Source organism: Acinonyx jubatus, chromosome D1, assembly GCF_027475565.1.
Source record: "Acinonyx jubatus isolate Ajub_Pintada_27869175 chromosome D1, VMU_Ajub_asm_v1.0, whole genome shotgun sequence".
Lineage (NCBI taxonomy): Eukaryota > Metazoa > Chordata > Mammalia > Carnivora > Felidae > Acinonyx > Acinonyx jubatus.
Genome location: NC_069390.1, coordinates 70,793,122 through 70,819,280, shown reverse-complemented (window position 1 = coordinate 70,819,280; position 26,159 = coordinate 70,793,122). Strand labels below are relative to the sequence as shown.

The following is a 26,159-nucleotide window of genomic DNA, read 5'->3' as shown; positions in this document are numbered from 1 at the left end:
AGGTGCCATGCTAGGTACTAAGGACTCTTAACACCATCCCTCTGCTAGGATGACTTTTTAAAAAAATATATTTAACATATAATGTGTAAATTTAAGGTATACAATGTATATGTTGTAATATGATTTGCCCCTGTAGCAATAATTAGCACCTCTATCACATTGCATATTACATAATTATAATTATTTCGGTAGTTGAAATAATTAAGGTCTAGTCTCTTATTAAGTTTGGTTATAATACAATTTATTGTTTTTATTGTACTATACATTATATCTCTAAGGCTTAACTACTCCTTGGTTTAAAGTAACTGCTCCTTGTAAATTTGTACCCTTAACATCTGTTCTTGACCCCACAACTTTCATCCCTTGGTAACCACCATTTTATTGTGTTTCTACAACTTTGGCCTTTTTAAATTCCACATACAAGTGATATCATACAGCATTTGTCTTTCTCTCACTTCTGTCACTTAGCATAACGTGCTCAAACTCCATCCATGTTGTCACAAATGGCAGGATGTCTTTGTCATGGGTGAATTATTACTCCAGTGTGTATATACCCACCACATTTTATCCATTCGTCTGTTGATGGACACAGGTTCTTTCCATATCTTGGCTATTACAAATAATGCTGCAGTGAATGTAGGGGTGCATATATCATTTTGAGTTAGTGTTTTCATTTTCTTTGGATAAATACCCAGAAATAGAATTACTAGGTCCTATGATAGCTCTTTTTTAAAAAATTTTAAGGAGACTCCACACTATTACCCATAGAGGCTGTACCAGTTTACATTCCTAACAATAGTGCACAAGGGTTCCCTCTTCTCCACATCCTTGCTACACTTTTATCTTTTTGATGGTAGCCATTTGAATAGGTATGAGATCTCTCATGTTGGTTTTATTTTGTATTTTCCTGATGATTAGTGAAGTTGAGCGTCTTTTCATGTGTTTTTGGCTATGTGGATATCTAGAAAACGTCTGTTTAGTTCTGCCATTTTTTGGATTTGGGTTTTTTGTTTCCAAGTTGTAGGGAGTTCTTTATATTTTTTGGGTATTAACTCCATGAGCTAGATGATTAGCAAAAATTTTCTCCCATTCTGTAACTTGATTTTTCATTTTTTGTTGAGTTTTGCTTTTGTTTGTGCTTTTGGGGTCATATCCTAAACATTATGAAGACCAGTGTTAAAGAACTTAGTCTCCCATTTTTTTTTCTAGGTTTATAGTATCAAGTCTTATGTTGAAGTCTTTGATCCATTCCCGTTATTTTCCGAGAGGAGTATAAGATAGGAGCCTAATTTCATTGCTCAGTGTTTATTTTTTCCAACAGCCATCTATTGAAGAGACTGTCCTTTCCCCATTGGATGCTCTTTTCTCCCTGTCAAATATTGATTGTTAAAGCGGGGGTTTGATTCTGGGCTCACTGTTCTGTTGGTCTCTGTCAGTTTTTGTGTCAATACCATGCTGTTTTTATTACTGTAGCTTTGTAGTATAGTTTGAAGTCAGGAGATACCTCCAGCTTAGTTCTTTTTCCTCAAGATTGCTTTGGCTGTCTGGGGTCTTTTGCAGTTCCGTACAAACTTTAGGATTGTTTTTTCTATTTGTGTGAATAATGCCATTGGTATTTTGATAGGGATTGCATTGAATCTGCAGATGGCCTTGTGTAGTATGGACATTTTAATACTCTTGATTTATGAACACAGGATGTCTTTCCATTTGTCTTTAATTTCTTTGAGCAGTCTTACAGTTTTCATTGTACTCTTTCACTTCGTTGATTACATTTATTTCTAAGGATTATTTTTGATGCAGTGAATGGGATAATTTTTTCAGATGTTTCACCCTTAGTGTATAGGAATGTAACTTATTTCTGTACATTTTGTGTCCTGCAACTTTACTGAAATCCCTGATTAGTTCGTTTTTTTTTGTTTTTTTTGTGTCTTTAGGATGTTGCATATACAAAATCATATTAACTACAAATGGGACAGTTTCACTTCCTCCTTCCTGATTTGAATATGAGCAAGAGCTTTCAGTTTTTCTCAGTTGAGTATCATGTTAGCTGTGGGTTGGTCATACATGGCCTTTATGTTGAGGTATGTTCATTCTATACCCAATGTGCCTGAAGTTTTTATCATGAAAGGATGTTGCATTTTAAATGCATAGATGATCGTGATTTTTGTCTTTCATTTTATTAACGTGATGTATGACATTTATTGTTTTACACGTATTGAACCATTTTTGCATCCCAGGGATAAATCCCATTTAGTCAAGATGTATAAGCTTTTTGTGTTCTTCAATTAGGTTTGCTCATATTTGGTTGAGAGTTGTGTTCATCAGCAATATTGGTCTCTGCTTTTTGTTCTTTTCTGGCTTTAGCGCCAGAATAATGCTGGCCTTTTAAATGAGTTTGCAAATATTCCGTATACCTAAAGTTTTTGGAAGTTTGAGAAAGATGGTGTTAATTCTCGGAGTGTTGATTAGAATTTGCCAATGGAGCCATCTGGTCTTCGGTTATTTTTTGTACTGTGATGTTTTAAATTATTCAGTCTCTTGTTCCTTATTGGTCTATTCATGTTTTATGTTTCTTTTTCATTGTCTTGATAGGTTGTTTCTAGAAATGTATCCTTTTTACCTGTTTTGGGGCATATAGTTGTTGATACTGGTCTCTTGAATCCTGTGTATTTTTGTAGTATCAGTTGTAAGATCTTTTTTTAAAAAAAAATTTTTAATGTTTATTTTTGAGAGAGACAAAGTTTGAATGCAGGAGGGGCAGAGAAAGAGAGACACACAGGGTCTGAAGCAGGCTCCAGGCTCTGAGCTGTCAGCACAGAGCCCAACGTGGGCATCTCAAACTCACACACCATGAGATCATGACCTGAGCCGAAGTCAGATGCTTAATGACTGAGTCCCCCAGGCACCCCAAGATTGGTTTCATTTCTAAGTCTGGCTAAAGTTTTGTCAGTTTTACCTTTTTGATGAACCAGCTTTTAGGTTTTACTGATGCTTTTTTCTGAAAGAGATTTTATTTCTGCTTTTATTTCCTTCTGCTATGTCTAGACTTATTCTTTTTACATTTCCTAGAGTAACTTTCACAACTGGCTGTTTGAGATCTTTGTAATTTCTTAATATATGCATTTATACTGTAAACTTTCAACTGCTTTTGCTGCACCCCATAAGATTTGATGTGTCATATTTCCATTTTTTTGACTCGTGGATTATTTAGAAGTATGTTTAGTTTCCACATATTGGTAGATTTTTCTAGCTTTCTCTTGCTGATTTCTATTTTACACTATTGTGGTCAGAAAAGATAGTTGGTATTATTTCAATCTTAAATTTGCTGAGATTTGTTTTGTGCCCTATCATGTGATCTGCCTTGGCAAATGTCCATATGCACTTGAAAAAAACGTGGATTATGCTGTAGGTTGGAATGTTCTGTATATGACTGTTGAATCCATTTAATTGTGATGTTCTGATGTTGGATGTATAATTGTTTTATCTTCTTGATGTATTTATTATTAGTGACTTCTTTGTCTCTTAATGTTTTGGGCTTGAAGTGTATTTTTTCTGGCATAAATATGGTGATGCGTACTTTTTTTTGGTATCTACATGCATGGAATATCCTCCTCTGTCCCTACACCTTGAGTCTGTGTTTTTAGAACTAAAATGAGTTTCCTTTAGACAGCTATATAGTTAGGTGTTTTTTGCATCCAGCCACTTTGTGCCCTTTGGTGAATTCAATCCATTTATAATTACTTAACTACTGCTGTCTTCTTTTTTGCCTTCTGGTTATTTTTTTTATCTCCTGTGTTTCCTTTTCCCTCTGTTTCTACCTTTGTACAGTGGATTTCTATGGTGATTTCCTCAGTCTCCCCTTTTTTTGTTTCATCACTAGATTTTTGTTTTGTCATTAGCAAGTGGCATACATAAAACATCTTATAGGTAAAGTACTTGTAAGGGAAAACGTTAAGAAATAGCTCACGGGCGCCTGGGTGGCTCAGTCGGTTGAGCGTCCAACTTTGGCTCAGGTCATGATCTCATGGCTCGTGGGTTCAAGCCCCACGTTGGGCTCTTGCTTACAGCTCAGAGCCATGAGCCTGCTTCAGATTCTGTGTCTACCCCTTTCTGCCCCTGCCCTGCTCATGTGCTCACTCACGCACTCTCTATGCCTCAAAAATCAACATTAAAAAAAAAAATAGCTCATTATATATGTAACATCCTTGCTTAATTACACGGCTTTGGCACATAATCACTTGTTCTAATTATCAGCTGTTTATTAAAGATGATAAAAACATAACTTATGAAACAATAACTTGCAAGGGTTACTACAGTTGACCCTTGAACAGTGTGAGGGTTACGGGTGCCAATCTACCAGGCAGACAAAAATATGCATATAACTCTACTCCCTAAAAATTTAACAGCTGATAGCCTACTGTTGAGCAGAAGCCTTACCAATAATATAAACAGTTGATTAACCCATATTTTATATATATGTATTATATCCTGTATTCTTACAGTAAAACTAGAAGAAAAATGTTAAAATCATAAAATGCTGTATTAGAAAAAAATTATGTATAAGTGGATTTGTGCAGTTCAGACCCATGTTCAAGGGTTAACTGTATTTTTTAACTTGGTAAGAAGCTAACAAACTGTTTTCCAAAATGGTTGTACCATTTTACATTTCTACTAGCAACATCTGAGAGCTCCAAGTTCCTTGTCATATGTTATTTGTGGGAATTTTCAGTTACTTTATGTCTTTCTGCCCCAAGACTGGAGTTCTTTTGTTTTATTAGATTAACGATTTGGTGATGAAGTTTTGAATTTTTAAAAAGCCAAAAAACTCTTTACAGATGAACAGAATGGAAGTCTAAATCAAAATAGGACATGAAAAGCAAGATTATTGAATACTCTGGCTTCATAAGTGATCAAAATACAAGGAAAGATTTTATCCTGAGACTTTCAGTAACACTTTTAATGGCCATTTGGCTGAGACCTTCCTATAACACTTCTTTCAGGGTTCCTGCTGCTGCTTGAATTGTAAAGGCTGCAATAGAAATGTGTTTCTTTACTTCTGTCCAGGCTGATTGAGGGTCTTCTTTATTTTCAATATCAAACATAGCATCGTAGATCCCAGGAAATGATTCTCCAGCGTATTTGTTGTGGCTACTTGGAGCAAAGATGATGTGCCTAATAGAAAAAAAAAAACCAAAACAACAACATAGGGCAGGTTGAGCTAAAGAGTATATGTACATACGTTACATTTTACACACTTCTGTCTTCATTCCCTTTCCTTAGATGACATCTTAAGAATACTGTGTCTCCTCCTGGCATTCACTGTTTTACTCCAAAATGAAGACCTATAATTAATTTAAGATAGTTATGTAACAGTATAATTTTAAATAAAGAAAGTTGACCATATGCATTCACTAAGATTACTCTCATAAATCATGTTGCTACCCGTACCAATTGGAAGAAAATGGGTTCATTCTCATAAGTTGTGTACATCAGTTGTCTGACTGCCAAGAAACCCGAACAGTGAAAACAAGTATGCTTTATGGATATATTTACTGAGAGTGAGAAGAGATTGAAAAAACAATTTATCTGTGCGTGGCCTTTTTCAGAGATTCAACAAAAATGACACTTGTTCCGATACTCTTTAGACATTAAAAATCAATAATTAAAAAAGCGTGTATTGCCAATATATCATAAATGTAAGGATGATGAATGAGGTCCATGTGAATTGCCTACAGACACATTTAATTTGTAATCTAGAAGGAAAGTTTTGCATTTGATTTTTTATTTTGTCTTACAACTACCTGAAGAGATCAAGCTACTTCTCTTCCTCTGGAATGCTGCTTTCCAGAAAAGGACATATTTTATTGAATACCATGATAAGGAATTAGGTCAAAATCCTACAGCTTCTTTAAGATGTAAATCTACTGTCTGAGACAATATGAAACTCTGTAAGTTAGTATTAACGATCAAATAGAAATTTATAATGTAAATCATTTAGATTATCCAAACTACATCAGGATTTATTTCTCTTGGCTTTTAAATCTTAACATGGCCTCAAATGGATCTTTCTTAGAGCCAGTGTTACATACTGAACTGCTTATAAACATTGATATTCTGACCTATATATGACTTGAGATATTCTACATGAAGTTTATAGCTATTCATAAGTATACTTGCCCTCTATTGGAAAACTGTAAAAGCAGAGTATAGTAAAATACAGATAGATACTAAGAATTGTATAAACCTGGTTCGAATCATTGACCTGACATCTAATACCCCTGTGGCCTTTCACCTTGGCTAAATTGTTAGGTATTCTATTCTTTTTGATGCAGTTGCAAATGGGATTGTTTGCTTAATCTCTCTTTCTGATAGGCCATTATTAGTGTATAGAAATATAATAGATTTCTGTATATTTTGTGTCTTCACCATACGATGAATTTATTCATTCTAACAGTTTTTTAGTGGATTCCTTAGGTTTATCTATATATAATGTCATCTACAAATAAGTAATGGTTTTATTTCTTTCCAGTATGGATGCCTTTTTCTTGCCTAATTGCTCTCAGTAGGACTACCAATATACTATGTTGGAAAAAAGTGGCAAGACTAGGTAAGCATTCTTATATTGTTCCTGATCTTTGAGGAAAAGCTTTCAGCTTTTCACCCTTAAGTATGATATTAGCTGGAGGTTTGTCATATGTGGCCTTTATTATGTTAAGTTACATTTTTTTACATGACTTTGATGAGTTTTAATAAAAATGCATGTTGAATTTTTGTCAAGTGCTTTCTCTGCCTCTATGTAAGACTTTATCCTTCATTTTGTTAATATGGCATGACATTGATCTGTGGATATTGAACCTATCTTTATATCCCTCGGATAAATCCCATTTGATTGTGGTACGTGATCTTGTTTTAATATATTGTTGAATTTGGTTTGCTAATATTTTGTGAAGGATTTTTGCTTCTCTGCTCATCATATTGGCTGGTAATTTTCTTGTGGCATTCTTGTTTGATTTTCATATCAGGGTAATGCTTGCCTTTTAAAAGGAGTTTGGAAGTGTTCCCTCTTCAGTTTTTTGAAAGAATTTGAAAACCAGTGGTACTGACTCTTCTTTCAATGTTTGGAGAAGTTACCAGTGAAGCCGTTTGGTCCTGGACTTTGGTTTGTTGCGAGATTGAGGATTACTGATTCAGTATCCTCCCTTTCTTTTTACATATACATTTCTTCATGCTTCAGTTCTGAAAGGCTGTATGTTTCTAGGAGTTTGTCCATATGTTCCAGGTGGTTCAGTTTGTTGGCATAATCGTGTTGATAGTCTTGTATGTTTGTATTTCTGTGGTATTAGTTGTAACATCTCTTTTATGTGTCCAAACCCTTTCTCTTCTTGGTGAATCCAGTGAATGGTTTATAAATTTTCTTTCAAAGAATCAGCTCTTCATTTCATTGAACTTTTCTTTTGACCTTTTAATTTCTATTTCCTTGATTTCCTCTTTATTTCCTTCCTTCTACTAACTTGGCTTCATTTATCATTCTTCTTCACTGAGGTGGGATGTTAGGTTGCTTGAGAATTTTACTTTTTTCTTGGGGTAGGTGATTATTGCTGGTGAACTTCAATCTTAGAACTGCATTTGCTATATCCCATAAATTTTGCCATCTGTATTTCCCTCTTCATTTTTCCCAAGGTATTTTCTTATCTTTTGATTTCATGACCTGCCCTATAGTTGGTAGAACATTGTTTAATTTCCACTTTTTGGGAATATTCCACTTTTCTTGTAGTTGATTACTAGTTTCATATCACTGTGGCAAAAACAGATGCTTAATAGTTCCTAAGTCTGTCAAGACTTATTTTTTGACATATGACCAATCCTGGAAAACATTGCACATGCTCTTGCAAGAATGTGTGGTTTGCTTTTGGATGGAACATTCTGTATATATCTTTTAATTTCATATGGCCTAATGTTACGTTTAAGGATAATGTTTCCTTAGTGATTTTTTTTGTCTAGAAGCTAGCCATTGATGTGTGGCGTTAAAGTCTCCTCCTCTTGTATTCCTGTCTCTTTTGATGTGTGTTAATACCTAATTTATATGGTTGGGTGCAGATGTATTTACAAATGTTATATCCTCTTGTTTGACCCTTTTATTACTATGTAATTTCCTCCTTTGTCTCTTATTACAGTCTTCGTTTTAAAGTATTTTGTCTGATACTAGGATAGGTATTCCTCCTTTCTTTTGGTTTCCATTATGCATTAGATGTCTTTCTCCATGCCTTCAGTTTTCGTCCGTGTGGGTCTTGACCTCTGAAGTGAGTCTCTTCTGGGCGCCTAGGTGGCTCGTTTGGTCAAGCATCCAGCTCTTGACTTTGGCTCAGGCATGATCTCACAGTTCTTGAGTTCGAGCCCCACATTGGGCTCTGAGCTGGTGGTGCAGAGCCTCCTTGGGATTGTTTCCCCTTCTTTCTGCCCTTCCCCCCGCTTGCGCTCACTCGCTCTCAGAAAAAAAAAGAAAAAAAAAATGAAGGGAGTCTCTTCTAGACATCATATAGATAGGTCTTGTTTTTTTATTCATTCAACTACCCTGTCTCTCCATTGCACATTTATTCCATTTACATTAAAAATAATAGGTATGTACATATTGCTGTTTTGTTAATTGTTTTCTTGCTTGTTGCTTATTTTGCTCTCACCCTTTGTGATTTGGTGGTAGGTATGCTTAGATTTTATCTTTCTTGTATCTACTACAGGCTTACCTCATTTTATTGTGCCTGACAGTACGTTTTTCGTTGTTGTTTTTTTTTTTTAATTGAATGTTTGTGGCAACCTTCCATCAAGCAAGTCTTTTGGCACCATTTTTCCAACTATATTTTTTCACTTTTTGTCTCTGTGTCACAATTTGGTTATTTTTATAATATTTCAGACTTTATTATATTCTTTATTGGAACACACTTGACAATACAGTGTTATTTGGAGTGTATAATAGTAATTTGACAGTTACATACATTAGGAATGCTCACTGCAATAAGTGTAGGTACCATCTGCCACCAAAGTCACTACAATATAATTGACTGTTTCCCTGTGGTGGACTTTTCGTCTTCATGGCTTATTTATAACTTCAAGTCTGTACCACTTAATCCCCTATTTTGTCCATATTCCCTGCCCCCCCCCCCCCGTCCTTTCTAGCAACCACCAATTTTTTTCTTGGTTCATTTGTTTTGAAGTGAAATCATATGGGATTTGTTTTTCTCGGACTTACTTCACTTAGCTTAATACTCTCTAGGTATATCCATGTTGCAAATGGCAAGATTTCGTTCTTTTTTATGGTTAGTGTTGCGTTTTGTGTGTGTATGTGCGTGTATACATCTTTCTCTCTTCATCTGTTAGTGGACACTTAGGTTGCATCCCTATGTTGGCTATTGTAAATAACACTGTATTAAATAACGAGGCATATATTTAGTTGAATTTGCGTTTTTGTTTTTTGGGGGGTAAATACCCGGTAATAGAATTACTGGGTCGTGTAGTATTTCTATCTTAAGTTTTTTAAGGAATGTTCATACTGTTCTGTAGTGGATGCACCAGTTTACATCCCCACTAATAATGTATGAGAGTTCCCTTTTCTCCACATCCTTGCCAACCCTTGTCTTTTTGATACTGGGCATTCTGACATTGTGAGGTGAAAACCTCATTTTAGTTTTGATTTGCATTTCCCTCATGATTAGTGGTGGGGACCATTGTTTTTCATGTCTTTTTCTCTTTGGAAAAATACATATTCAGGTTCTCTGCCCTTTTTTAATCAAATTTTTGTTGAGTGGTAGCAGTTCTTTATTTTAGATTTCCCATTTAGTTCCCATTTTAGATTTCCTTGTTGTTTTATTGATGGTTTCCTCTGCTGTGCAAAAGCTTTTTAGTGTGCTATTCTCCCTGTTTATTGTTTTTGGGGTTTTGTTTTTTGGTTTTTTTGTTTTTTGAGTCTAATGGTTTTAGCTCTCACATTTACTTAGGTATTTAACCCATTTTGAGTTTATTTTTGTGATAAGAAAGTAGTTCCATTTCATTTGTATGTAGCTGTCCATTTTTCCCAGCACCATTTATTGAAGAGACTGTCTTTTCTCTATTGCACAGTCTTGCCTTATTTGTACATTATTAATCACATAAGCATGGGGCCCTCTCTTCTGTTCTGTTGATTTATAGGTCCATTTTTCTTCCTGTATCATCACTATAGCTTTGTAGTATATATTAAAATCTGGGATTGTGATACCTCCAGCTCTGTTCTTGTTTCACAAGGTTGCTTTGGTTATTTAGGGTGCATTTTGTTTCAATGCAAATTTTAGGATAATTTATTCTAATTTTGTGAAAAATGCTATTGATATTTTGATACGGATTGTGTTTGCTTGTTTTGTGCTCCCTTGTACTCTTCAGAGTACAGGTCTTTCACCTCCTTGGTTAAATTTCTTCATAGATATTTTATTCTTTTTGATGCAATTGTAAATGAGTTTTCTTAATTTCTCTTTCTGCTTTGTTTAGTAGTATATAAAAACAGAATAGATTTCTGTGCATTTGTTTGTTACCCTGCAACTTTACTGAATTCATTAGTTCTAATTTTTTGGTATTTTTAGGTTTTCTGTATGTAGTGTCATGTCATCTGCAATAGTGACAGTTTTACTTCTTATCAGTTTGGATGCCTTTGATTTCTTTTTCCTGTCTGACTGCTGCAGCTAGGACTACCAATATATGGTGAATAAAAATAGCATGAGTGGGCATCCTTGTCTTATTCCTAATCTCAGAAGAAAAGCTTTCAACTTTTCCCCATGGAGTAATAGGGTAGGTGTGGGTATATCTGAAATGGCCTTGATTACATTGAGGCATGTTCCCTCTAAACCCACTTCACTGGTAATTTTTATCATGAACAGATGTATTTTGTCGAATGTTTTTTCTGTGTGATTTTTATCATTTATTTTGTTAATGGTGGTCTATCATATTGATTGATTTGTGGATACTGAACCACACTTGTATCTCTAAAATCTGACTTGATCATGGTGAATGATCCTTTTAGTATATTGTTAAATTCCATTTACTGTTTTATGGAAGATTTTTGCTTCTCTGCTCATCAGATACTGGCCTTAATTTTCATAATCATTATATTTTAACTGCTGCAATCTTAAAGTAAAACTTTAATCGGTGAAGAGTTGCTGCTCATGGATGAGCAAAGAAAGTCGTTAATTTTAGATGGAATCTTCTCTTGGTAAAGATGCTGTGAAGATTCAGCAGTGGCAACAAAGGGTTTAGAATATTACATAAACTTAGTTAAAAAGCAGCGGCAGGCTTTGAGAGAATTGACTATTGAAATAGAACTGTCAAACAGCATCACAACAGACAAACCTGAATGGAAGACTTAGCCACAACCAGTCCAAACTTCAGCAGCCACCACCCTGATCAGCCAGCTGCCATCAACTTGGGAGGCAAGACCTTCCACCAGCGGAAAAGATTACAACTAGCTGAAAGCTGAGATGATGGCTAGCATTTTTAGAAATACAGTATTTTTTAATTAAGGTATGTACTTTGTTTTTAGAAGTGCTTCACACACCTAATAGACTATACTACAGTATAAACATAACTTTTGTATGTACTAGGAAACCAGAAACTTCATTTAAGATGCTTTATTGCAGATCTCTGTAACCTAACCTGCAGTAGATCAGAGGTATGCCTATGTAGCTGTTTGGTTTGTGGTTACTATGAGCCTTACATAGAACAAACTACCAATTTAAAGTAGACTTTCATGAATATGACAGTTTTACTTTGAAGGCATTCTAAAGCTCTGCCTTTTTACTCTTACCCATCCTACCACCATGGTTTAGGTTTTACTTCCTCTTACTTGTGTGTATCCCTTAGTTATTATAGTTATTTTTACTACTTTTGTCTTAACCTTCACACCATTACTTTTACTCTAATGTGTATCTTTACCAGTAAAATGTTCACTCTTCCTGTTTTCTTGTTACTAAGCCACACCTTTCCAACTTAAAGAGCTCCCTTTAGCATTTCTTAGGAGGCCAGTTAATGGTGACAGATTCCTTTAGCTTTTGTTGTTCTGGAATACTCTTTCTCCTTTAGTTCTCAAAGATAACTTTGCAAGAGTGTATATTCTTTCTTGATTGGAAGTCTTTTTCTTTCAGCACTTGCACTCTCTCATGCCACTCCTTTCTGGCCTGCAAAGTCCTGCTGTAAAATCTGCTAATTATTGTATGGGGGCTCTTTTGTATATAAGAAGTTCCTCTCTTGGCTGCTTTTATCCTGGTCTTTACTTTTGACAATTAGTGTTTTGCTGTGGGTCTCTTTTGGTTCATTTTATTTGGAATTCTTTCTGGGCTTCCTGTTTCTGGATGTTGGGTTCCTCTTCTAGGTTTTCAGCCCCTTTCTGTCTCTTCTGGGATCCCTGTCATGTGAATGTTAGTTGATGTTTCCTCTAAGTCTTTTAAGCTTCCCCCTCCTCCCCCCCCACCCCTGCACTATGGGTGAATTCTAATACCCTGTCTTTAAGATCAGTGATCCTTTCTTCTGCTTCATCTTGTCTGCTGGAAAACCCCTCTAATTTTTCAGTTCTGTTATTGTATCCTTTAGCTTTGTGATTTCTATTTGGTACTTTTTTTTTTTTTTTTTCCAACTTCTGTGTTCATCCATTCTTCCAATTTTGGTGAGCATATTCATGGCCATAGTTTGAGCTCTTTATCAAGTAGATTATTTATCTCCATTTCACTGAGGTATTTTTCCAAGGTTTTATCGTAATTCTTTCATTTGGAACATATTCCTGGTTTTTTTTTTTTTCCTCTTTGTTGGTTTCTGTGCTTTAGATGAAACGGCCACCTCTCCCAATGTTGAAAATAAACCTTTTCATTCCACCTTGCCCTATCATTTGTTTCTCAAACTTGTGGTTGTCCAAGCAGACTATTTTTAAGAGCTCCTGGTAGCTGAGGGTGTGCCAAGACCTGTCAGTGTACCAAAGGGGAATCTCTTGCCACCTAAATTCAGGATGATTGAAAGCTGCTGCCTGAGGGTCTGGTTTCCAAACTTTCTGTGAGACTGCAAACATAAGCTGTTTTCTGGAATATACCAGCAAGCTGTAGTTATGAGCACAAAGATGGCACTGCCCTCATCCACATTGCCTGAGAGTATCTCCATAGGCCTCTAGATGAGTGCCAAATCTGAAGGCTGCTCTTAGGCTGAAGCTTCGGGATAAATATGCTTCTTCTACAAAAAGAGGATGTGAGTTTCAGTCCACTGTGCAGTGGCATCTGTTTCAGGAGGCTCCCCACCCCCACCGAGCGAGCCACAAACACCAGGGTGTGAGAACTCCCCTCCCAGAGGTGTTGGTGCTCTGGAACAGGCAGAGTGAGAGCACCTGCCCTCTGAGGCCTCTTATAACTAATGCTTAGATGTGTGTTTTAATTAGAAGCCTGCCCCTCAGGCTGTAGCCATGATGATAAAACTAAGACCTCTTTCACTGGAAGACTGAGCTCTTGGATCTGCTGTCTCTTGGCTGTGCCCTGGGGGTAGCTGCTGCTCCATTGATTACTGTCCTGTGGGACCCATCAGCCTTGTCCTGTTGGCCACCAGAGCCATACAATGTACAGGTGTCCCCTGCAGCAGCTGCAAAAACTGGGGTGCTGGACAAAGGTGCAAACTCCATTTGGGGATATGCCATCAAGCTGGGGAAAGCAGGGGGAGAGTGCAAAGAGGTTTCTCAGCCACAGACTGGTAGATACATGCCAGACCAGAGGCTTTCTCCTGAGGCCAGAGCTCCTGGACAAAAAGTCCTGTTTCAGTCCACTATCTGTGCAGTACACTGTAGGTGGTAGTTAGCCAAGAACCATCTCCCAGTTGTCCCAGTCCCATGGGACCCAGGAATATAAGACCCTCTGGCTCCAGAGCCAGTCAAAGGGCATCCCTGGGCAGCAGCTTTAAAATGTAAGTGTAAAGCCTCCCTTCCAGGAGATACTGGCACTTTGGAGCTCAGCAGAGGAAGAATGCGAAGATGGCACCCACCAGCCTCCATCCCAGAGAACAGTCCAGCATGTGCCTCCACATGATGCATTAAAGCTAGCAAGTGAATGTTTCACGTGGAGTCTGCTTTTCAAAGTGCTGCTTGTGCACTGTGGCAAGTGAGTCCATTTAAGCCCTTAAAGAGCCGTGCCTCAGTTCTCCACAGCCCTTTGGGTCTCTTGAATGTGAGCACACCATTAGTTTCCATAGCCAGATGTTTTGGAGGCTCATCTCAGGCATACGTCTGAAAAGCTGGTGAGTCCTATTTGAAGTATGAACCCTTCATTCCCCAAGGAGAGGTTCTGGGTTTATAAATTCCCTCCCAATTGTGGGTCGTGTGCCTTGGGCCAGGTTTATGGCAGAATTAGTTCTCAGACTCTCCTACCATCTTCAGTCAGGCCTTTTTCTTGTTTGATAATGAAGGGGTTGCTCCGCTAGTCTTCAGGTCTCCTTCGGAGGAAATGTGGTTCACACAGAGTTGTAGCTTAAGTGTGTCCATGGGAGGGGGCGAGTTCAGGGTCTTCCTGCATTGCTCTTGTACTCCCTGGGCTTTAGAATATAGTCTTAATATTCAGGTAATAGTTCTAAACATATTTTCAAAATATAGTGCAGTCTTTTTAGAAGACAGTGTGGCAGTTACTTAAATTTAAAATGTGTTAAATCCACATACTCATTAGATATTAGGACATGTTCAAATAGGACACGGGGGCATCCTACAGTATTTATCCCAATAGTAAATAAAAACTCAACAAGGACTTTAAAAATTACACATATAAGCCATACAGTGGAACACTGCACGCCAGATATATACCGACATGGGAGGATCTTGGAGATAAATTGTTACGAAGAAAGAACAAGCTGAAAAATAATGTGTAGGCCCATTTATATAAATATAGTTGGATGAATATATATACGTATACACACACATACATATACACACGTGTATATAAAACATTTTCTTTAGAGACTAGCAAATGGCTGGGTATGGGTTACAGAAGGGAATGCTGAAGGATCACTGTCCCTTTTTATTCTACAAGGCTGCATTCATTTTGACAAAATAGAGACATTTTGCTTATAAAATACAAATACAGGCAGGAGAGGATTAACATGTAGCTTTGCTTTTCGCTTTTAATTTGACATGTAAATACTTAACTGAGGGCTGCTATTATTTATAGGAATTATTTTCTGAAAATAGCAGCCATTTACTGAATATATCCCTCTCTGAGCTCAATCTTCCACATGCCTGAAATATATAAACCTGTGGGGTGAAAGCAGTTATCTCCTTTAACAGCTAAGGAAAATGAGCTTTAGAGAAGTATTTTGCCCAGGTTACTTAGTATGAGCCAGAGCAGGGCTCTAAAAAAGCCTGTGCTTCTAATTAAATATTAATACTAGTCACTAATATTTATAAGAAAGCTAACATATAGAACTATCTCTGGCATAGGTTATCTGATGATAAACAGCCTCGTGAATTTTCACCAAGGAACCACAGTTTAAGAGGTATCTTAAGAAACTGGAGTCTGCCCAAGCACACAGCCAAGATACTGAAAGAAAACTTGATGTAGAAATACAGAAACAAAAAGGATATTTCTTCAGAACATGGCAGCCATCTTTAAAAACCTAAAATTTTGCATGGAAATGTATCTAGATTTATTCTATTTGATTTTGGAGAGTAGATAGGATTAGAAGGAGAAAATTACAGGGAAAAAGATCTTATAAAGAAAAAATTCTATTAAAGTAGACCTCTCTTAAAATGGGATGGACTTCCTCATGAGGTGGTAAGCTTCCTACAATTGGAAGATTCAGAGGCTAGACAAGCTACTTACCTCAGATCCTATAGAAGGAATTAATGTAGAAATTTGAACTACACAAGCTCTAACATACTAATAGCCTTTATATTTACAGGTTATTTTTCAACTATCATTTACATCTGTAGCAAAGCAGTAAACAACATGAAATTAATTTTTCTGATACTACAAGTTACACTGTTCTAATGCATAATCTTACCCATATTCTTCTCAGCATACATATTCACCTTCCATTCATCTGATGGCAACAGTTTAAAGCAGACTTTGGATATGCTGGTTTTGGTCACACTGGAGTATTTAATATCGTTTAGTGGAACACATGTTGCTTCCTTACCTATAGAACCGCCTCCCTGGTAAACCAAGAGGATCGATGAATGCTCTCTCCAGGAGCATCAATTGGTCATTCATGATTCTCACTGCAATAGGACTTTGAAAATAAGAAATAGGTAACTGTAACTCTTTCATGGAACTATAGTTTAAAATAATATAGCGTAAGGCATGGAAAAATAAACTTCTAAAATACATAGGTTTTTAAGAAAATACATATTAACAGTAATCCTTTATATGTAAGCTACATATAACAAGAGGGTCATCTTCCTAATATTCAGAGTAAGAGAGACCTACTGGAGATGGCTTGTTTTGTTTTTCAAGACCACAGAAAGAACTAAAAGTTTTAATTCTCTCTAGAAGGACAGCCAGGCCTCCTGCAAAGGCCGACTGGGTGTACTATCAGTTGTTGATAAGCCATTCAGTTCCACTGTGGAAGAAAGTTGCAGAATAAAGGCTGAACAACAACAAATGAAGGAAGGTTGCAGCAGTCTGCAGGAAGGGTGCCAGTCTGCAGGAAGTTGCCCATCATGGGCTGGGAATCCCCTTTCACACTTGGCATCTGCCAACTCTTCCTGGGGTGCTACACAAATTCTCTGGGCTTTCCTACAATCCAAAGGAGAGAGAAGCCCCTCAGAATGAAGGATAATCTTTCTGCCTATATGGGTAGTGGGAGAGCTTACTGTAATTGGATCTGAAAAAGTAAATGTGATAGGACAGCTTATGCTTGTTAAATAATGCTTTGAATAGAACTTTACAAATTATATTTCAATCTAAAAGTGGCAAAAATTCTATCAGTAAAAGAATTCCTACACTGGTCATAGAAGTATTGGGACTTTAGTAAAATATACTACAAGTGCATTTACCCACGGAACGATGAATTACACTCAAAATTCTTATGCAGCCTCCTGAAGGCATGAGGCTGTCCCTTGTCTTGGGAGGGGTTTTCAGTCTACCAGATAGAGCACTGCTTCTCAAACTTCAGTGTGAATACTGACCATCCTGGGAGTTTGTTAAAGTGCAGAATTCTACGTTTGATGACAAGCTCCTAAGTGATGCTGTAGTTACAGACCTTAATTTGGGTAGCAGTGACTTAGAGCTGCCTGCCTAGGTAAGTGTACACGATTCACTCTAGTAACTAGATTACTTTTCAAAATAGGAAACTTTACATTTGAAACTTACTTGTTAAGATCAACTTCTGTGAGTCTTCTATGAAAATCGGAAGCAGCATCTGAGAAGTTTTTCACAGCAGAAAATAAAGAATCTTTTAAAAATAGAAAAGTGGAAGGTATATTAGTAAATGCTTCTTATTTCAGATGTTCACTTCCCTGCCCTCCACATTCCAGGCTGACAGGACTGAATAGATATTAAAACTGTTTTTCTACTGAGCCTTCTTGTACATCCATGAAGATCAGAAAATATTGTAACAAAGAGACAATGGAAAAAACAACATTTCTAAATTGGTCCTTCATAAAGGAACTTTCAAGAGTCTAGGACATAATTATTTTAACTCCTAATTTACCATTCATGCAGATACTCATTCAATATATATTAATACAACTTCTGTATGCTAGATACTGGATACAGCTATAAATTGAGCTGTGTTCCTGCAATAATTAGAGACTAAATCAATGTTAACCAACCCCTCTTTTTAAGCAGTGCATTTAAGATCTTGTTTAAATGCAACCTGTGACAAGCTGGTGTATGTGGACTCAAACAGGATCAGGTCTGGTCTAGTCAAGCTTTTCTTTAGTTAACATAGATTCTAAGAAGTGAGAAGATTCTCAACATATTTTTTTTATTACAACAACCTGTATCATTTTCCATCTTTTCTAAACTGAACATTAGCATAAATCATTGATTTCCTTCATTAATCCTGTGATACAGGGAATACAATATTCATTTGGCAGAGAAAGCACTTACTGCTCCACAGGATTTCTGTTAGGTCACACAGCTAGTAAATAGTTACTTTCAATATAAAAGACAAGGTCTTTTTTAGCCCTAGATATCCTTTAAGCTCTAATTATTTTTGCTATTCTTAAAGCCAAGTACAAAATAATCTAATAATAGATATTTTTGAAGCCAAAGAGTGTTGAGGAAAGAATTTTAAATTTCCAGTGAACCACAATAGTCAAATTGGATAAGAAATAAAATGTGTGCCTGGTATTTAGTAACAGGTGAATAACTTTGGCAAAAGCAATTTCAGTAGAGTGTTAGGAAGGTAGGACAGTACTAGATTGGTAGAAGGAAGTAGAGAACTGGAGACCATGTAAATTACATATCCATCCTATCCATCATTCATTCATTAAAACATGTTAGGGACTGCTTTTTGCCTGGCACTAAATGAAGAATTTTGATTGGGAAGGGAGTAGGGTACATTAGGTAGAAGAAATGTTTATAAGAAAGTTACAAGATGGTTTAACGTGGATGGAATATTGCCACTGAGGTGGAGAGGGTGAAAATATGGGGGGAAAGGGGCATTAATAGAGTAGGTTAAGTCACTTTGTGTGAAGAGTGGCCTTCCCCTGTAACTGTGTGCTTTCTCTCTCGGTTGGATCCTGACTTAAAGTGATAAAAGGTAATTCATCAAAAGAAAATCGGGGCATCTAGGAAAAGAAGAGGATGCTGGCGAGCCACAGAACTGTGAATGTCTATCTCGCTGTCAGCTCTGCTTATTCCGATTTCATTTGCCTCGTTAAAGAGACTCTCCAATCCAATTGTATGTAAATACAATTTCCTAGATTTTCTTTGTATCACTTTATCTAGATCGTAGTACCTGCTGCTCATGACTTTGAAGATTACTAATTTGTATGCAATATTCCAAAGCCATTGCTGACTTCTCTCTACTTACTCTGTGTCCCTACAGTACTCTCTGTAGCGTCCTATAACAGCCTGTCCCTCGCATTTTTTGTCTTTTCCCTCACGTGAGAGCCTGTGCTCTTTGAGGACAATGATTATTTTTTAAACATTCTGGTATCTCCCAGGAAATAACACAGTAGACAGTAGACACTGAGTACATACTTGATAATTTTGGTATGTACTAAGAATATCTACTCCCAGATTAAAAGAAAATGGTTATAGTAAAACAGTACTAGTAGGTAACGTTTATAAGACTCACCACTGTGTCTATATATCCAACCAACTGAATGTCCCACAGCAGTCTTGGAAACGTTATATTCTTTACCATTTCACTCAGAGGAAAATTGACAAAGGTCATGTAACTTTTCCAACATCACACAATGACTAAATATTAGAACCGGGATTTGAACCAGGGAACTGCTTCTAGACCCAATGCTCAGTCCTTTGCACCATACTATATTTCATCCCTGCTTTGTTGGAGATAGCATAGTACATAACAGTAACCACAAAATGGCAATGTGAATATAAAATGAATATAAAATACACAAAATGAAACAATGCTTAAACCAGGTAAAAAAATCTCCATGTAAACAAAAATATACAATAATTATATGTGTAGTGGAATTGGTTTTCTCTATTTTCCCATCTTTGTGCAGTATTGTATTTTTATAGTATTGTTCTTTTAACAGCAAAAATATTTCTAAAGGCAGCAATATAGGGAAAATATTAACCAACCCAATGTTCATAGCACTAACTTAGCAAAACAAATTCATCCTACAAATACCAGGTTAAATGACATTCTTTAACGGTGTTTCAAGTTTTTTCCTAGAAATCAAAATTAAGTAACGCAAGGATGTATTCTAGGATGAAAGAGTGTGCAGTGATGACAGTCGGAGACGATATCTGAAAGCTCTAACTCAGATTATAAAATATACCCAGCCATTCTTACCAAATGATACTCCATGGTCTCTCAATCGTTGGTCATGTTTCTTAGATAAATTGTAGATGCTTGTTGCATAGTTTTTCAAAGCTTTTGCATAGTCTTCAATATTGAAAGGAATGATTATAGAGTCTGCAATCTCATAAACCAGTGCCCCTCGTAACTGAGCCACTGAAAGCTGTTTTTTAAAAGTAGGGTCATAAAAATTCTCTACTAATTCAAACGTCTCATAAATTGTATGGTATACCGGGTAGCTGCTGTACTTATCTGTTTTCTGGGGAAACAAAATATGGGTAGGTACTGAATATAGACAAACATTAAATACTCCAATTATAATATTTATGTAATCTTAAAAATGCAGGAAAAAAAATACAACCATGTGGAACTCTGAGTTTTATCATGAAGCAAAAAGTTAAAATCTAACAGTTTCACCAACTATTCAACCATTTAAAATTTTACTGTTATTTATCATTCACGTAATCTTCATTCAAAATACTTCAAAATTGTTATTGTATTTCTGATAACTGAAATTAAGGCATACATACTCAAATTGCATATTAACACAGTTTACAATTATCTATCAATTGATTGGAAATGAAAGGTTCTGGGCAGCTAAGATCTGTATAGAATCTACATTTAAGCACCTTCTCTGCCTTCCCAAACTGTATAACCAAATGCCATCTAACCTTTATTATGCAATTAAGGGCTACCATTGTAAACTATTACATAGATGTATTTTATATAAATATTTGTTTTACTCCTTAGGTCTGCCTTTCCTAAGTTTAGTTTTACCTATATGCTACTTGGCTATAAGGTTAACATTTTTACTGCGAATCCTTGTGTCAGTCTCTCTCCTGTCTAATGTCCTGCTTTTAATCTGCAGTTTCTTAGAAACTAGACAACTGTGTTCAGATTGATGACAGAATATAAAAGTGAACAGGCCTTGAAAGAGTTTAATGAGTATCAGGATACAGATTTATTTTGCTTTCATCTCTGTTCTGATTCTGGAGAATCAGATTTACAAAAGGTATGTATTCTAGGCAAGCAAGACTGTGTATTGCAATTATGATTTGAAAATTATTAAAATCTCTGACAAATCTGGGTTTGCTGATGTAATCTTCAGTTTGGTTTATCACATAATTTATAACCTAGACAAGCAAACACGGCACATGTTGGCATATTCAAATACTCACATATCATCAGTGTGTTTGAATGGCAATGGTGCAAACTGATCAGAAAAGTTAATCAACTTAAAAATCAGGAGGAACTTGTTTTATTCCCTACTCAGGAGCCCTGGACTCAGATGACAGGCAGGAGTGAGGATGTGAAGAGGGGCTACTGACAGTAAAGACTCGTGGCCTAGCATTCCCTGTGACTAAAACAGGTTCTTCACATGCACATTTTCCTCAGGAAAAGTGGAGGAGAACGGGATTTTCCAATAAAGCCTGAATGAGAACAGGGATGTGCACTACTTGGTTCTGCTAACCAGCGAAGCACTTGGCAATAATCTCCCAGCTACCATTTCATTGAATAATCCTGCAAGGAAAATTCACTGAATAACCCAAATTAATTCCTAGTCCATCTACAAAGAGACATGAAGTCAGCCTCCAGCCCTGGAATTCTTCCCAGGCCACATGACCTGGTACCCTGGTACCAAAGAACTAAACAGTTTAAAATTCCTAACAAGAAGTTGGATAAAATGCTATGTATCCAAAATATTGAAATGGCTTACCCTGTTCTTAGTGTAACGGGTTCTGCCTGAAGCAATCCCAAGTCTCTGAAAGTAAGCTTCAAAATCACTTCCAGATCCCAGCTTGTTGATTCTAGATGTAGAATATGTGTATATACACACACAAGGATATTATAAATGCATAAGTTAAAAAATATGAAGTTAAAAAAATAGAAAAATGAATCCTGTCCCAGGAATAGCAAGGAATTGCACAGCACATTTACAAAAATTAGAAGGTACACCACCCCAAGCTACTTTCCTGTCACGTGCCGGAAATTGCTGCGTTAAACCTGTAAATCTGCACTGACTACAGTCACAGTTGAACAGTGCCACCGAAGACAGCAGCCTAGTGACTGTGGTCTCTCTCACATCGTCAGTCTTTTAGAATATTTACATAGAGAGGAAAAAGAGAAAAATAAAATTTGGTCACTACCCTCAGAGAACTATAGTAAGAAAACTGCCATGATAAAGTGTATTTAGGATCACGAAGAATCTATGCCTTATTTAGAAAATGAAATTACAATATATTTTTTTGCATGTAGTTAAGAAACCACTACATACATACATATGTAATATATATGCAATAAAATGGGAAAATTTATGATAAAATGGTAAGCAAAGAAGAAAATTATAGGTGTATTAGAAAATACATACTTCCAATGTGTTTTTGAGATGTAGGTATTTTAAAACCTTTTTTTTGACTCTAGGTTTTTTTTTGTTTTTTTTTTAATCATGTAAAACTTTTACAATGGAAACAAACTTTCACAAGATTTATTTGGAGTATGTAATGGAGCTATTAACTGTTACCATCATCTGCTGGTTTATAGAAATAGTATTGCAGGAGAAAAAAAATTGAAGAAAACTGTTGTGTGAATGAAAAGTAAAAAATTAATACATTCTATATTCATTACAGGTAAAGACACAATTTGGTAGTGACTTATAATGCCCCTTAAACTTAGAAGCAAATAATCCATATTTCATCATTATCATTTGGTGTCACATTAATGCACTGAATACATATCTAAAATTTAATACAAAAATGCAAAATAATACCTGATAATGTGGCAAAATAATTTTGGCTAAACATTTGCAAAAGTAGAATTTATTATAGATTCAAAGACTTGGCTATTCTGTCCCATTAGCAAATTGAAGGCTACACAGGGATTCTTTGGGATTATCTTTCTTCTACTCACATTGTTGACACAGCTGAGAATTACATTTCTGGAGAAACAACGGGCAAAGGGGAATTCACAATTGATCCTAACAGTAGAAAATATACAAGTAATTCACCTAGGAAAATCTTTATTTTCAGATGAAGGGTCCTTTTCCAACCAGCTTTCATAAAGAGACTTACTCTCAAAACCATCATCTGGGCTGGATATCTGGAAAGAAACATCAAATATTGGGAATTAGAGGCAGAAGCAACTAAATTTATGTCGATAATAAAACCATAGGTTATCAACTTCTAACTATATGGACATATATCATGTTCTTTATAGAAAAACAAGCAAATGACAAAAAAATACAACCAAATTCATGTTCATTTTTGTTGCCTGCCTATTGATAATTTTGCCATGTACGTGAGATAAAAATCTCTGGCTTATTTTGGTAAACTTTTTTAATAGAGTTGCAGATTTATAACAAATGTTATCACTTTAATTTTTAGCAGTTTAGATGTCCTTGAGTAAGTCACTGGGGGAAAACTTGGATACAAGATTTACGTAAGTAAGTTGCTTCTGTCCTAAAAGACCTTTCAAGAGAGGCCTCAGGGTGGCAGACGTGGCTGAAGCATCTAAGCCTGACAAGGGCAATGTAAGTCCTGGTTTTGCAGAGCCCGAGGGGAAAGGAGGAACTGCTGTTTTGGAAAGTCCAATTGTATTCAAACCAAGTTGGAATCTGATGGGTTTTAAAAGCTCTGCATAACCTCACATTTCTCTTTGGGGATTTTAAGAGCTTCTATGAATACAAGAACCTTTTTTACTGCCCCCATTAAAGGTACGGCCACTAACTTACACTCTGCTCTCTCCAATCTTCGGCAGGGCCACAAGGTAGAGTGTGTGGACTGTGAAGGCTGAGGTGCCTGTTTTAGATCCTCATGAACACACGTATTGCCTGAATTTTGTGTTTGTAGCTCTGCTTTGTTCAGGAAAAGGCATACCCTCCTCACGCAGCTCTGAAAGCATCATAACCTATGGTGCGTTGCTTCCCCTCTTCAAATGCTAGTTTTCTCAGCTGTGGAAATGGGGATAATGGTCCCCATCTTAACATAGACACCAATTCCTCTGATATTTTCTGTGGCCTTTATGCAGAGTGGGTTGTTGCCTCATCATTGCACATGAGCCCGCAGCTTAAAGGCAGTCCTGGCTCTCCACGTCCTTCCTTTGCCCACCAGCGTGTTGCAGCAGCAGGGACGTTCTGCTCCTTCCCCGCCAACTGACTGGGTTCTACTCGACTCTGCTTCCGCCAGCTTGCAATAGCTGAGAACCTGCTCCAATTCCTACATCCTGCTTAGACCGAATTCCCTGAAAAACCCTCTCCTTTTCTGGAATCACAATTTCAGTCTAGCACTACCCAGAACTGAGTCCTTCTAGCCTGTACCCCCTAGAGCATACTTTCTGTCTCTGCCGTCTTGTCACAAATGCTGACCCTTGGGTGTTTTCAACCCCTTGTCCTAGTTCTTAAATCGGGCAGCTGCCCAGTCTCTAAGCTCTGCCCTCTCTACCACTCCCATCCTGCACCCACTCCTGCCACCAGCATGGTTTGCCGCTGCCAACACATGCTAGAGGTTGCTGAAATGGTAATAGTCCGTTCACAGAAGTCTTTTTCTACCAGGTTTTGGTATGGCCATGGAGAAGCATCTGCCTGTGTACAAAGGGGCATAGACCTCAACTTCTCCCTGTTGGCCCTGAAATTATTAACTATCCTTGATATCAAAGGCAGGAGCCATCTCTGGAAGACAGCACAAAGCATAAACGCATGTCCTGAGCAGGATTCTCTCAGAATTTTCCTTACAGCTTGCTTTAGATGTTTTTATGGGACATTCCAATAAAAGTATCAAGAAAAGTATAAGCTACGCAATATGGTGAGAGTTGGGATGGGAATGATGAGAGCACTCCCATTTGGGAAAACTGTTTTTTTAAAGGCATTTAATGGGAAAAAGGAAAGGGTAATATTAAGGGAAAGTGGAAAATAGTACCTACAGAGAAGTGACACCTACTTCACGTTGTAATCTAAGTGATAACATACTTTAAAGATTTGTATTTGGTAACTAAATTCTATAATGAACCATTTAAATGAAGTACACAAAAATTAAAGATATATGTCATTTTTAGAGTGCAAAGTACTTTTTATCAATAATATTCACAAAATTCCTGTAAGAATTATTTCCATTTTGCTATTAGACTTGCTACAGCTTAATCTATTCACTACACTGATACTGAGTGGTCTTTCTAATGAACAAATATGATAATGTATAACCTTGTTAAAGATTCTCTGTGGCCCCGGGGTTGCTCAGCCGGTTCAGCGTCTGACGTCGGCTCAGGTCATGATCTCCCAGTTCATGAATTCGAGCCCCACATCAGATAGGTGCTGACAGCTTAGAGCCTGGAGCCTGCTTTGGATTCTGTCTCCCTCTCTCTGCCCCACGTGCATGCATGTGCTCTCTCACTCGCTCTCTCAAAAATAAACATTTAAAAATAAATAAGATAAAACAAAAGGAAGAAATGATCTTCCAGGTCTCTTCAAAAAAAAAAAGATTCTCTAATTTTCCCATCACCATATTTCTGACCTTGGCCTATTTGTCATGCTCCATTTCTTACCATTTATCCACCAAAACCTTATACTTATGTCACCCTGAACCAGGAAATATTTTCTTTCATGTCTCCACATCTTTTTTACGTTACGGTGTTCTCTGCTGAGAATGCCTTCTCTCTTACTTTCACACCCTTCCATTTTACAACCCAAGAACTAATTATTCTGTAAACATCTTCTGATGCTTCCCCAACCACCCCAGGATTTCAGCTTCTCTATTCCATAATTCTTCTCCATTGTTGGTAGTATCCAATATTCTACTGACGTGTAATTGCTCACTTACAAGTGTGTATCCTCTCTAGATTGCGAAGTGTTTGGATTCAGTGACCATGTCCTTTTATCATTGATGCTGCTGGAATTCATTTTCTAGGGTTTGAACCCAAGGCTTTCTCCATTCCAGCTCATTCTGTTGTATCGAAATTCCTCTGCCAAATGAAACTGTATACCCTCTACATGGCAACAGTGTATACAATAACTACTATTAGAAAGATTAGCAATGCTATTTGTATACATAGCTCATATAAATAGTGTATTAAAGATTTTGTTCTGACTTCTTACTTATACAAATCAGTTACCAGTTTAAAAATCAGTACCACTAATTAAGAAAACAAGTGTTATCCACTTATCTATTCATCAGAAAACATTAAGACATCTGTTTATATAC

General features: G+C 36.7%; 1 protein-coding gene across 4 annotated transcripts in view; it reads right to left on the bottom strand.

Annotated features, from left to right (window-relative positions):
• Positions 1-1,838: 1,838 nt before the first annotated feature.
• The window catches only part of NAALAD2 (N-acetylated alpha-linked acidic dipeptidase 2), a 70,139-nt gene continuing 45,818 nt past the window's right edge, over positions 1,839-26,159 (bottom strand). For 3 of the 4 annotated variants that reach the window (XM_015081238.3, XM_015081246.3, XM_027040008.2), the window contains 6 exons: positions 22,976-23,067; positions 21,689-21,779; positions 19,966-20,230; positions 17,340-17,421; positions 16,165-16,257; positions 1,839-5,172 (listed from right to left, as the gene is read on the bottom strand). In XM_015081238.3, the coding sequence (XP_014936724.2) occupies positions 4,983-5,172; positions 16,165-16,257; positions 17,340-17,421; positions 19,966-20,230; positions 21,689-21,779; positions 22,976-23,067 (813 nt within the window). In that variant the 3' untranslated portion in view covers positions 1,839-4,982. Of the gene's footprint in view, positions 5,173-16,029; positions 16,258-17,339; positions 17,422-19,965; positions 20,231-21,688; positions 21,780-22,975; positions 23,068-26,159 lie in introns of all 4 variants that reach the window. The other variant, XR_008290539.1, reaches the window with a different exon arrangement.